Source organism: Gossypium arboreum, chromosome 4 (assembly GCF_025698485.1).
Source record: "Gossypium arboreum isolate Shixiya-1 chromosome 4, ASM2569848v2, whole genome shotgun sequence".
NCBI lineage: Eukaryota > Viridiplantae > Streptophyta > Magnoliopsida > Malvales > Malvaceae > Gossypium > Gossypium arboreum.
The window spans coordinates 110,415,501-110,430,084 of NC_069073.1; the positions used below are offsets into that span (position 1 = coordinate 110,415,501).

General features: G+C 33.2%; 1 protein-coding gene across 3 annotated transcripts; it reads right to left on the reverse strand.

Annotated features, from left to right (window-relative positions):
• Positions 1–3,713: 3,713 nt before the first annotated feature.
• On the reverse strand, positions 3,714–8,385 carry LOC108459328 (tubulin-folding cofactor B-like). Of its 3 annotated transcripts, none has more exons than XM_053027101.1 (10): positions 8,116–8,385; positions 7,879–8,030; positions 7,643–7,761; positions 7,455–7,514; positions 6,969–7,010; positions 6,169–6,301; positions 5,773–5,842; positions 4,887–4,949; positions 4,361–4,488; positions 3,714–4,231 (listed from the first exon to the last, which is right to left on the reverse strand). In XM_053027101.1, the coding sequence occupies exons 1-6, from the start codon at positions 8,215–8,217 to the stop codon at positions 6,291–6,293; spliced, it is 486 nt and encodes a 161-aa protein (XP_052883061.1). In that variant the 5' UTR covers positions 8,218–8,385; the 3' UTR covers positions 3,714–4,231; positions 4,361–4,488; positions 4,887–4,949; positions 5,773–5,842; positions 6,169–6,290. The 3 variants fall into 3 exon arrangements, with proteins under 3 accessions (XP_052883061.1, XP_052883059.1, XP_052883060.1); XM_053027099.1 differs by having other exon boundaries at positions 3,714–4,234; XM_053027100.1 differs by lacking the exons at positions 3,714–4,231; positions 4,361–4,488 and having other exon boundaries at positions 4,691–4,949.
• Positions 8,386–14,584: the final 6,199 nt, after the last annotated feature.

Sequence of the window (14,584 nt, forward strand, 5' to 3'; positions counted from 1 at the left end):
TAGGCCATACTCATATCCAACTTTGATGCGAACGAACCATGAGAGCCATGATGCCTCTTTTTAAAGGCGTGCAATATTTCATAAGCAATGAGAATGTTATCTAAATTCTACGTCCCAGAAACAGACACCCCTTGGGCCTCATCAATACAAACGTCCAGAACCTTCCTGAATCTGTTAACTACTACCTTGGCTATGATCTTGTAAATAACATTGCAAAGATTGATAGGTCTAAACTATGACATTGCATTAGGGTTGCTTACTTCAGGGATAAGCACTATATTTGTACGGTTGATAATATCAAACTCACTCGTTCCATTTAAAATATCAATGCAATATTGAGATATATCCTTACTAACAGCATGCCAATGTTTCTAGAAAAATAAAGTTGGGAATCCTTCCACACCTGATGCTTTTAGTGGCACTATACTTTTAACTTCTTCCCACATTTCATCTTCTCTAAATGCAGCTGACAACTCGTCGTTCATGCTTTTTGAGACATAAGGTTGTATTCCCGACAACACATGTTCACAGCTTTTTATCATAGAAGTGGTGAATAATTCTTTGAAATAATCTGTCGCAATCACAACCATTTCCCTTTCCTCTATTACCTATACTCTATCATTATCTCTCAGTCCCCTGATGACATTTTTTTTCTTATAATAAGATGCAAACTTATAGAAATAAGTTGTATTTCGATCTCCAAATTTAAGCTAATTTGCTCTTGCATGTTGTTCCCAGAACAACTTTTCTTTGTCTTCTTCCATATTCAAGGCAAGCTTAACTTTCGTTAGTTTAGTTCGACTGTCCTTATCAGGGTCAGCAAAATTCAACTGTTCAAACCAAACATTTAACTCAAAGACTTTATGCTTCATATGCCTTTGATTCTCTCTCGCCCATCTACTTAACTCCATCTCTAATTCTTTCAACTGTGCCGACACATCCATCTTGGATGACTCCCAAAAATTCTTAATTTGCATCTCACATGTTCCTTCAAGTACCCAGTTTGCATTAAAACGAAATTGGAAGGGTTTCCTTACCATCTGATTTCTTTCATTACTTGTAGTATCAGCCAATATCGAACAATGATCGGAAAAAGCATGAGTAAGATGCTTAATAGTATAACCAGGGAAGAGCTCTCAACAAGCCAAATTAGCCACCCCCAATCCAGATGTTCATGCACATTATTATCCGGTAGCCTACATCTTTCCCAAGTAAACCACTGACCCAAAAATCTCAGATCATTGAGATCACACGCTTCAAAAGCTTCTCGAAACATCCTCATCTTTCATTCATCTCGAAGCCGTCCCCCTCGTTTTTCAAACGAATATATAATTTAATTAAAGTCTCCCATCACCAACCATGGTAACAAAATATCCCTAGATTCCATGAGTCTTCTCTTTTTCTTTCTTCTAGTGAACCATAAAAACTCGTAAACCTCCAATTAATCAACCCATCCCCTTTCATAATCTCCACATCAATGTGCAAAGAGGAGAAATTTCTTAGCTAAACAGTACAATCATTATTTCATCCTATTGATAGCCCATCTTTAGTACCATCCACACCGACATCTATACCACTAAGAAATCCACACCTTTCTCTGATCCGCCTAATACTTGTTACACTTAACTTTGTTTCATTAGAAACAAGAGCTGGAGCTTAATCTGTCTCAACTTGTTTTTGAGATGTCGTGGATGCCTCAATCTATAGACATTCCAACTTAGAATTTTCATTGCTCTCGATCGGCCTGCTTAATAGCGGTCATCGATATTTCAGTATAGATTTCTGAATCTATCAAATCCATATTAACAAAAACATTCAAATTCCTAGCATGGGTACGCTACTCTTCTTACCGTCAACCAATTTTAGAGGGTTATTCTCCATATCAAAACCCATCTCCATCTGCCCTTCCAAACTTGACCCACTAGTTGCATTCTCCTTATATACCTGATGACTAACATTAGATACACTAGCCATTTTTCCTCTAATTATTTCCTCTAACCACCTGCTTACAGTCGCCAGCCCCCTCCTTGATGCTGCTCTTAGCGAAATATCCCACCCAAATTCCACATTTCATGTCCCTAGTGTAACCCAAATTGGACAGAACCCTCCCCATGACCAAGCTTCCCACATAAAAAATAGAATAACTTGAGTTTTTCATACTGGAAATAGGCATAAACTGAATGATTCTGATCCAAAACAATTTTCTTCATTCTTTTCAAAGAGACTCGAACATCTATCTTTACTCATATTCTCATGAACCAATTGACTCCCTTGAGATAAAAAAAGTGTCATACTTCATGAATTTACCAATGAAATTCCCAAATTGGTGTGTGATTCCCTCTGACATAAATATAGATTTGAACCCAAAATTTTGAGAAAAAAACAGAGGCACTTGTAATGGGTCTTCCCTCGATTCCAACTTGTGAAATATGATTAGATGTTTATTAAAAGTCCACGACATACCTTCATTCACATTCTTTAGATCTATATCATAGTAAAAGCAAAGCAAATACCTCTTTTCCCTAATATTCGATATAGAGACTCCACCAACGGATGTCATAAATCTACAAGAGTATTTCTCATCAATAGGAGGTGCACTACACTATTCGTTAAAACTCGCCCCTCCAGGCAAAGCCTATAATCCTCCTCAATCACATCTACATTCCCTTGGCCTTGAAAAGGCTCTTCTTCTTCCTCAGAAATATTTAGATTTGCTAAATCCTCTTCCATTTTCCCCCTAGAGAAGCCCCCTAGATTCGAAAACCACTAGTACAAAATCAAAACCGTAGACAAAGATGAAAGGTGTTAGACCAACAGACAGAAAACATTCTATGCTAGCAAATATAACTTATTTTAAATATGAATGGTTTAATTAGTAATATAACCAACCGAGTTAATGCCACTTAACTAGTGACACCAAACTTAATAAAGGACTTAATATTAGTAGAGATGAAAAAAGCTCATAGGTCTAATGATCAGGAAGAGATACAATACGTATTAAGGGTTGCCAAGTAATATTCCTAAAGCCACTAGTGTTGAAGCAAAACTCTAGACTCTTAGAGATCTTAATGTAGTTAATCTTATGGTAGAAGTAGATGCCATTGTCATCATTCAATTTGTCTTATGATAAAAGTTTCTAATATTATATTTTCACCTTTGATTGATGAATGCAAGATACTCCTTCGCAATATGACTTTTAGGTCCTTGAAGCATGTATTTCGAAAAGGTAACAACTGTGCCGATTGTCTTTTAATAGAGATTCTAACATTATATTGCCATCTTTGATTGATGAATGTAGGATATTCCTTCGCAATATGACTTTTAAATCCTTGAAGCATGTGTTCCGAGAAGGCAACAAATATGTTGATGCTTCAGCCAGACTAAAGAGCTATTTACATCCTATTCCTGCCTCGAAGAATCATGTTTCATGGCGAAGCTTCTTCCGTTGCCTAAATCTCCTATTTCAATGTGACATGCAAGGACGCACTATGTTTCGAACAATATTTTATCTTTTAATAAAGCTTAATTCCTTTTTCGACAAAAAAAGATATATATGTTTTCTCATCAAATTTAATAAATTAAAATTTTAAACTACTGAGGTTAAAGTTTAAAAATTTTGACTTAGAAAATGTCAACTGCTACATTTTTATTAAGAAATATTAATATAATAATGTGGATGTAAATCGTGAAGTAAATAAAACATATCCAATCAATTCAATCCTAATTCAGTTCAATTAACATGATTATTATTACAATAACTTAAAATTGAAAATAGTGGCTTCCAAGTTATATTAATTTTATAAGTTATTATTTTCGAATAACATTGAAATTAGAAGTCTGGTCAAATTTGATAATGCATGAGAAGAGGAGAAGAGAGCAGAGTTCCTACCTTGATAAATAAATATATATTATTGTAGAAACTATATATAACAGTAAGTAGAGTATTCTATGATAGCTTTAAGCCTTTAACCTACCTAACAATAGAAGATATCATCTTTGATTGTCATCTGAAATGGTATTGTTTGAGAATTTTGCTTCCTCCTGTATTTGTCATCTTTGCAGATGTTTCCCTCCCACAATTCCACCACCACCACGTACAAGCTAAGCTTTGCTTTTGCTTTGCTTAACCAGTGGCCTTGTAAATACCATCCATCAGCATCCCATGTTGATCATCATATCCCTTTTTTTATGCAGGATTCAGGTCCAAAGGCCAGCTTCTTTTCTTTGCCTCCTGCTTTTGTAATAAATAAATGCCATTGCCCCACATAATCCTCCATATTATTATTCAAATAACTCCAATTGTTTATTAATAAACTAGGAATCTACACAGAACAGGACCAGAAGAGAATCAGATGGCTACCTCCTCAGTATATGCGATGTGTAGTGTTAAACAATGGAATTTTGTGCAGTATGGTTGCACATTACTTGTCCACTTCTTCAGGGATAATGGCCTTGCCCAGGTACCAGCTGCATCTCCTCTCTCCAGATCTGCAGTAAATTATAGTATATATATTGAATTTGCTTAATTTAATTACTCAACAGATACCATGATTGATTTAAAAGTAGTAAACCAGAAATATCCAAACTAATTGGTTTTGCACTACTTTACGAAAACAATTATATCTTGGGCTACAAGCCACAAAATCAAGTGATTCAAAAACCGTTTTGAAAAGAACTCGAAGATCTACGATTTAGACACAAGAATCATATATTAATAGTAGATTATAGGAAAGTATTGCTCAGGTATCATCTCTCTAAGAGTTTTGTATCTCACACATCAATCCCACGCCAAATATGTTACAATAATACCAAAAATAAAATCAAATATCATTGCCAATCTCTGTAAGGTTATTGATACTGCAAGGAAACAAATGATGCAGCAGTACCCTTTCGCAATCACATCATATCTCATCCTCTTCAAAGGGGTCTCGTTCAGGATAGTCACCAACCTGCAAATAACAAGTTCCATCCTAAGTTACAAATAAATAAAAGCGGTAAAACAGGTAGGAGACACCAAATATTTTACTGTCAGAATACACCTCTTGGACTTCGGATATGAAAAACGATTAAGCTGCCTGTTAAACATATATGTAATATATTTTCTCATGAAAGAAGAAAAACTAGACAAAAATAGAGTCCATCAGCTGTTTGGATAGACTCGTTAGATACTCAACAAAGAACTCTCACAGAGATCTTATGAACATAAACAAAGAGAACTCACTGATTGCCCTTACGGTTAGTCACTTAGATCAAAATCTTTCGGAGCAAAAAAGTATGAATTGGATTCCCTAATATATAATCTCACTAACATGTACAACATTTATTCCATCTTTTATTCTTCCTATCACATTTCCGTGTTCCATCCACAACTATAAATCAATTAGCAATCAATGTTAATGCTACTTTTCCATTTTTTATTATGCTATAATAATTAGAAGGAAACACAAAATAAACAAATAATACTATTAAGTAGTTATGGACAATGAATTGCAATGCAGTAAACTTGCTTTCTTAAAGTTTGCAATGCCATCATGGATATACGTGCATTACGAGCTATTGCAATAAAGGTCCATAGATAGAAAAAAGAAAAAGAAAGATGCCAGTGGGCAAGTTTTGCCAAGGGTTAAACTTAAAGGTAAGCTCCAGCAGTTTATTCAATTTGTTGGTGCAGAATGCTGCATAATACGACTATCTACCTAAAATATTTGAACTTGAGAAGGCCACAGAATAACCCCAGAATGCGTACATCACTTAACATATTTGCATACAAACCTTTACTTTGTCAGGCCTAACCATTGCACCGCAAAGTGGAGGGCATTGAAAATACCGAGTTCCTTTCACTCTGCAGTATGACCAATAGATAATTTAACAAATGAAAATAGTGCATCCAAATAAGATAGATTATCTAATAAACATCCAAATAGGATAACCAATTTAATGCATCTGTGTCAAGAGAAAATTTCAAATCACCTTCAACGTGAATAAATTAAATACCAATTTTTTTACGAAAGGCATATAACAGACCAAAAAAATCAATCCTTGTAGGAGTTTCTATCACACACACACACACAAAAAAAAAAAAGAAAAGAATAGAAGTACCATACAACAAGAACATTACTAAAAAAATGAAGAGAACATTAAGAAAATAAGAATATAGAGTTTACATACATTCCATCATGTTTTCCCAACGGTTCATCTTATTGAACTCCAATCCAAAAGCCTGGCCCTAATGCTTCTGCTTGACCACATATTTGACGACACCTCTTTTCTCCCCTGGATCAACTTCACATCTATCTCCTACCTGATTTGAAACAATGTGAAAATATATACAGCACTTAAGTTGAAGCATGCAGGCAAAACAACAGAAGATAAATGTGATGTTGAGAAATAGAGGGAAAATAGCAAGGTTCTTCACTCTAGGAAAATATACAAAACATATCCTAGATGTGATATACACAAAAAACTACATTTGGTAGAGGGTGAGCATTACCAAGCATGAAGTACTGAATTAACTGAATTTATTTGCCACTATATTTAAGTACCCTATCAATCAGTCTATGATCTTCAGTAGCTTTTCTTAAGCATCTAGCAAAAAAAGAATATAGGTCTTAAAGATCATTCATTTGGCACTTCAAAAAGGGAAAATCACAAATGAAAAACTAAGCAATCTCTTATCTCTAAAGATGATAAAACTAGAAATAAATTAGCCACTACTGAATTTTATTAAGTTCTTTCATCAGTACAAGACCATTGTCAAGATGGTGGGCAAATATTAAATAATTTCTTCTTGAACTACCAATGTCCAAAGGTAATAAATAATAATTGACATTTTCTTCAAAACACACACACACATGGAATTGGACTGTTTTACTTCCTTTAAAAAGAGTGAGAGACCAAAACAGTAGTTTAATATGCTGCAAAAGATGCTAAGTACATATGACAAAGTCAAAAATAAATACACAACCAACCTTGATATTTGTGCAGAGGTCTTCCATGTAGTAATCTGACATCTGTAAATGAAACCATCAAGCATGACCAAGACAGAAATAGCAGCAATATATACATGATTTCACTTTGTAATAAGCATTAGGAATCCAGTGCGTACTTAAATATAATATTATTAACAGATTAAAGCTACCCCATATATAAATATACATATTGTTGAAATATGTATATATTTTAAATTTATTTAGGTAGATAAATCTTATTTAGGTAGATAAGTTTTATTCATATTTTAAGAATATTTTTATTTTATATTTTAGTAGTTTATTAGAAGAAGGGAACTATTTTCTTTTATAGTTTAGTAGTTTATTAGAATAAGGAACTATTTTGAATTAGGATTAAGACTCTTTTCTCTATTTAAATTCAATTTTTAATTAATAATATAGAACAGTTTTATTAAAACCTCTCTTGAAAACTTTCACATATATATGTATATATGAAATAAGATATACTTATTTTGTTCCTGAATGCTGATGGATTTGCCATTTGTTCCTTAAATTTCCTAAATGTACCTGAAACAACAAAAAATTTCAAACCATTGCAAACAAATAAAAGGTAAATTAAAAGGAAACAGATGTGGAGGATAACAAATTTAAGTCAATAACATTGAAGAATCAGCTTCTGTAGGTAACTAACTTACCGGAACGTTTATTGTATTCATCTTCAGAAATCGAGTACTTCTCGACTAATGACGTATCTTCAAGCCACCCTCCCGAAGTTACGGATGAAGGATCAAGATCTATAATGTGTATTCGGAACCTGTTACAGCAAAAAGGAGTCACAAGGAAATAACTGATATGTTTTTAAAATGAAAATCTATAAAATTAGAGTTAACAATGACAATAAAAATCAAAGGAGAAAAGGCGAAAGGCTAACCCATCTAGTGGAGAATAGAAACCGAGAGGTCTTGACTCATCACTTAAATCAAAAAGTTTATTTTTACAATCATCATATAGCTCTAACCGCACTGAATTTACCGAAGTCCCACATTTCTTCCATACCTTATCTTTCACTGCTTCCACGCTCATCTTTAAACAAATCGATTTTTTTTAAAAATAAAACCTCAGGAGTAATTACTTTGAAGTTAAAGAAATTGTTTAATAAAAATGGAACCTGAAGAGAGAAGCGAATGTCAGCGGCGAAGCTTTTGAGGTTGGAGTGAGTGACTTGAAGCAGCACTGAGGCATGACTCTCGATTTGCAGCCATGATGCCATGAATATTTCCTATATTTTCTGGATTCAAAGCACCAAGGATTACATACAGATACACGTACTAAGTAACCAGTTCAGCTTAAAGGGAAATTATTTATAAAAAACAGTAACTTTTGAGGAACAAAACAAAGAAAAGGAAGGGAGAACAATAAAAGGACAGGCTTAAAGATATCAAAAGCACTCAAATTAAAAATAATAAATAATAATAATTAAGCTCTTATTTTCTTTTTACAATTATTTGCCTATTTAAATTTCGAAAATGTATAAAAAATAACTAAACCCTTTCTTCTTTTTTTCACTTAATTAGTTACATAAATTTTAAAATGCATCAAAAAGTCTCTTTATAAGTCCATACTTTTATTTTAAAAATTAGAAAAATTATAAAAATTAAAATCAATAAAAGCTATAAATATTATTTAAATTTTATAAAAATTATAAAATTATAAAATTATATAAAATTGTAAAAAATTATAAAATATATAGAAATTATAAAATTTTATAAAGTCGTAAGAAAATTTTACAAAATGTAAATAAAATTCATAAAAATATTATAAAATTATCGTATCAAAAGAAGCATTTTATAATTTTTCTATAACTTTTATTGATTTTTTATCATTTTTCGCCACATGTCACGCTGTGTTGCAACACGACTTTAATTGAAAAAATAGGGGTCGTTAATATTTTTATGATTCTTATAAAATTTTATTTTTTATGATTTTATGAAAAATTCTAATTTTAATAAATTTTAAATTTTATATTTTTATTAAAATTTAATAATTTTTCTAAAATTTATTATTTTTAGAATTTTTATAATTTCTAATAAGAGCATGAGCTTAATTGCTTTTTGAAAAAATTTGAGGGTCCTTTTAATGCATTTTGAAAGTTCAAGTACCCAATTGAGTGAAAAAAAAGTAGGGCTTAATTGTTTTTTTGAAGAAGATTGAGGGTCTTTTTTATGCATTTCGAAAGTTTGAGTGCTTAATTGAGTGTAAAAAAAGGAAGGGCTTAATTGCTTTTTTTTAAAAAAAACACTTAGGGCTTTTTACACCATTAAGCCAAAAGAAAAAGAAGAAAGAAAAAAAAAAGAAAAAATAGAATAATGAAAAAGAGGGCCGCAACCTGAAAGAGTAGAGGAACGAAATGAGTTAAGGTTTTTAAGACATGAAATGTGTAGCAATAGCTTTTCAAAGGGCGTCATATGCGTAAGGATTATAAGAAATAAAGGTGACCAAATAAACAAAACCTAAAAATCCTTACCCTGCAAATTTATATGGAACTATATCAAAAGAATATATATATGTACATACACATTTCACATACGGATGTATGTGATAAATTTTATATGGAAGTTGCCCAATAAACATTAACAAACATGCAAATAGGAAACAACAATAAAATATAACAACACATATCAATGTCATTCCAAAATAAAATCATGAGATTGTACAGAGATACCTTGGGTGGATATGAATGGCCAAGTCAATTGAAGGACCAATTGAAGCCCCCCTTCAAGCACCATCAACGTCCTCAAAAGAGAAGCATTCTTTTGTTACATAGTTAACAACACCAAAGCAAAAGAAAAGTACATTAGTCAAGCTTTAGTTGGATTTAAAAAAAAAACCAATAATATGATTCAAATATGAAACTTTGAAAGAAAACTCTCACAGTAAGATAAAAAAGGAAAATGTATTGAGTTCTTTACAAGGAAAAAAAACAACACCACATCGTACGAGCCACATCTGATATCGATTCCTCGTTTTGGAAGAGGGGAAGGAAATAGTTAAAAGAGGAATTTTTGGGTCTTTTTAGATGAAGGAGTGCCAAGATTCTGAAGAGGTGCAATGGTTTTTGAAAGAACACTTTCTAGTATATTATTGAAGCAGATTAATGGGATAATAGCTACTGAAAGGTTTTGCATTTTAGATGCTTTGGAATTAAACAATCTGCCTAGTTGGTTGGGATCATTTATGTTTTCTTTTAATGCTTTGTTGGTTTTCATTTCTTCTATCAGAACTAATTTCCCTTATGTTTAGTCTGTTTATTGGGTTGGTCTTATTTATTTTGGGTTGTAATTTTTGTTTTGTTTTGTTGGGCCTGTCTTTATAGGCTTCTATTTGAATAAAATCTTAGCCATTCTATTTAAAAAAAAAAAAACAACACCACATTGTTAACATTTTCTAATGGAACACAATAACCATTCATAACTACTTTGTAATATAAAACAACCTCTTTGGTTCAATTACATCCCTAATTACAACCATGCCATGCATTTAGATATTACTTGAATAGTTCAATCAAAATCAAGAGTTTCAAGAAAATTCGCAATGGATCGTAATCAAATTGAAAGATTAGTGAGATCTGACACTATTTTAGAATTTAAGAGTTCTTACAAATCAAAATGGTAGTACTTACCTAAATTTTGATGAAAATACGAGATGCGATTGTAACAGCCCATTTTCAATGAAATCGGAATAGTGGTTTTGGGACCACATGTAACACCTCTTACCAGTATTCAACGTCGGAACAGGATACGAGATATTACCGGACTTACATCGCAAGCAAACATACAAATCAAGTCATAAAATTTGCATCCAAATGAAAACCATTTGTATTCAATCATAAAATCCCTAATATGAGCCTACGAGGCACAAAACATGCTTTGAAATTGGTTCGGGACTAAACCGAGCACTTAGGAAAATTTTTACAAAACTTAGAATTTTTCCATGAACAGGGGTCACACGCCCGTGTGGTTTGGGACATGCCCATGTAGGAAGGTTTTGTGGTCACACACGCCCATGTCCCTAACCCGTGTAACTCTCTATTTTGTAAAGCATGAACAAATTGAAGTCACACGGCCAAGTTACACGCCCATGTGCTAGGCCGTGTGGTTAATTTAATTTTCATAAAGTAGGTGCAGAATTCACATGGCCGGGACACACGCCCATACTTGAGGCCGTGTCCCTCATACGGCTAATGTAACAGTCCGATTTTGACCCTAGTCAAAATAGTGGTTTCGGGACCACAAATCTGAGTCTGAAAAATATTTTAATATTATTTTATGTGTCTGTGATATGTGAATTTACATCCGTGAAAATTTCTGTAATTTAATTTGTCTGTTTCTGTGCTCAATTATACAAAAAGGATTTAATTGCATAAAAAGTGAAATTAGCATGCTACATGTTTAAAGTATGTATTTGAAATGGCTTTGGACTAATGGGTCCTTATGTGGTTAATTGACCATGTAATGTATTAAATAACCTTGTTGGACATTAGTAAATGGTTTATTAATGTTTAAATGCAAGGGTATTTTAGTAAATGGTTTAATAAATGTAATTATAATGAAATAAAGCATGAAATGGTTTTGCATGTTCATCATTTTGGCTGAATATTACCATGGAAATAGGGTTTGAATGCTCAAAATAATTCGACACTTTGAGAAAGCAATTGTAAGTCTATTTTGACTCGGTTTTTAGTATTTTTTTATGTTTTTGTGATTGTTGCTTCATGTTCTCCAAAGCCCATGTCTGAATTTCTATTTCTGTTAAAGATTTCATGAGATGTCATTGTTGATATCATGAGTTTTGAAATGCTTTAGGATGAATTATGAAGGCTTGGTAGATGGGTTATAAGTTTTGTCTTTGAATTTTGATGTAATAGAGTCATTTGGACTAATTTGTGAAAATGGGGTTTTGAAGGACTAAATTATGAATTAATTATGTTATTTGGACTTGTATAGAAGCTATGTATATTTGGCCAAGCCATAGTCTTGGTGAATTACGCATATTTGTGATTTTGTGAAAAATGGACTAAATTGTCAAAGTGTGAAAATGTAAGAGCTAAAATGAAAAGTGCCCTAAATACGTGTTCGTGGATTATTTTGAGTGAATGAATGATTGAATGGTTAATTTGAATTATATTAGATCAAGAACAAAAAAAATCGGACTTAGATCAAGGGAAGTCCAAAATAGTTGAATAGTCAACTCGTTCCGTCTGAAATCCGTACGAGGTAAGTCAAATTACAATTACGTGTTAATTGAAATAAATTCTGCATATATAAACTGTAATCTGTATTGGATGGCCTTGAGTGCCTGATGTATATCTTTGGAGTAAAGTATGATAATATGTTAATATCAGAAAAACTCTATATGTTCCTAAGCAAAGTTGACATCTGTCTATGACATCGTGTAAGACCGTGTCTGGGACACAGGCCTCAATTGAGATTTACGTATAAGACCATGTCTGGGACATCGACATTGTATCTAATTTCGTGTAAAACCCTATTTGGGACAGAGGCATCGATATTGAAGTAGATGTAAGACCACGTCTGGGACGTCGGTATTGTACTTGATTATGAGCATCTGTATCATTTCTGACCCGTTTGATTATAATGTACGAAATCTGAGATTGAGTATATGAATTGTATAACCTATGCAGGTACGTTTGTATCATACTAAATTTTTTGAATATGAAAAACTCTGTCTCTGTGAAATATGTATGGAAATGAAGCATGACATATATGCAAACAAAGGAGCATGGTTAAGTTTATGAATTATTCTATGAAATGGTTATGAATCTAGATGGTTGAATGGTATTTATATGCTTTAGTAATTATACCAATTGTATTTGGCTTACTAAGCTCTTTGTAGCTTACTCTGTTTGTTTACTGTCTGTTTTACAGTTATCGTAGCTACTGAAGGCTCGGGGATAGTCGAGGATTGTCACCACACTATCGATCTCATTTTGGTACTTTTGAAAGTGTTCATATTTTAAAGTATGGCATGTATAGGATAGAAGGTCTATGTATAAGTTTTGATATGTATATATTATGCCATGGCAGTTAGCTAACAAATGGCAAGTTTATGTATAGTTTTGGTGTATGTTTGTAATGTGCTAAGTTCTAATGTGTTTCGGTCATTTTTAAGCATGGAATTGGTTGGAAATTTTGGTATTAATGTTGTATATTATTTCTTGAAGGTTTGGCCCCAAGAGAAGTGGAAAATTGGCTTAAACCAAGCCTGCATTGTGCCACACGGTCAAGGTACATAGGCGTGCCTTGTGGCCGTGTAAGAAAAACAGTATTCACCTAAAAATCATACGGTCTTGACACACGGGCGTGTCATATGGCCGTGGGCTAAAATCAGTAGCTGGCCGTGTGAAAAAGTCAATATAGGACCTATTTTTGGCACAGGTGGCTTATATGGGCGTGTCTAGTGCTCGTGTGTGTCACACAGCCTACTCACATGGGCGTGTGACTTTAACAGTTTGGAAGAATTGGTTAAGTTCGAAAAATTCTAAATAGGTTCGGTTTAGTTTCGATCTTTCCTTAAATGTTGTTTTAGGTCCCGTAGACCAATTTGATAAATGAATTGGTGTTGAATGCTTCTGTATTATTGATATATGATATCTGTGATTCTGAATTGGTCCAAAATGTTCTGTTTGTTTGGTAATGCCTCGTAACCCTAATTTGATGACAGTTGCGGGTTAGGGGTGTTACATTTTATTGGTATCTACCATAGCGTATAAGTCTAGCTATACATGCCATATATCTGAATTTGTGATAGTGTGATGACTCCTGACATTGAAATGTGCTTTTATATAGTAAATGGATCCCGATAGAGCTGTAGCTAACGATGTTGAAAGCAATGCGCCTGTTCCCGCGCAAGGGACGGTGCAAGATGATTCCCAAACTGGCTATGAGTAACCGTGATAGCGAGGCTAAGCAAGCCTTTTATCAGATGATGAATGAATGGTTCACCTAATACATTAGAACCAATCCGACTATAAAACAACCTCCAGCCCCGGTTAATCCTTCTCAAACTTCTGATATGCCACGAGTAAATATGGTACAGTTGAGTAAACCACCAGTTGACAAGATTAGAAAGTATGGAGTTGAAGATTTTCGAGCTACAATAAATGATGACACTGAAAGAGACGAATTTTAGTTAGAGAATACAATACGGGTGTTTGATGAAATGTCTTTGAATCTTGAAGAATGTGTAAAATGTGCTGTTTCACTTCTGAGAGATACAGCGTATCATTGGTGGAAAACTTTAATATCTGTGGTTCCGAGCAAACGGTTTACTTGGGATTTCTTCCAAGATGAATTTCGGAAGAAATATATTAGTCAAAGATTCATTGATCAGAAACGTAAAGAGTTTCTCGAGATTAAACAGGGCCGTATGTCTATTACTGAATACGAACGTGAATTTGTGAGATTGAGCCATTATGCTTGGGAATGTGTATAAATGAAGCAATAATGTGCAAAAGGTTTGAAGATGGACTAAACGAAGATATCCATCTGTTAGTTGGAATTCTGGAAATTAAAGAAATGGTTGTGCTCGTTGAGCAAGCCTATAAAGCAGAAGAATTA

Bases quoted from the DNA above. Each gene is read 5' to 3' on its own strand.
- LOC108459328 (XM_053027101.1), bottom strand. From the start codon at position 8,217: ATGGCATCATGGCTGCAAATCGAGAGTCATGCCTCAGTGCTGCTTCAA. The intron at 8,031-8,115 runs GTTCCATTTTTA...ATTTGTTTAAAG, and splicing joins ACATTCGCTTCTCTCTTCAG to ATGAGCGTGGAAGCAGTGAA. The intron at 7,762-7,878 runs GTTAGCCTTTCG...TTGCTGTAACAG, and splicing joins TTCTATTCTCCACTAGATGG to GTTCCGAATACACATTATAG.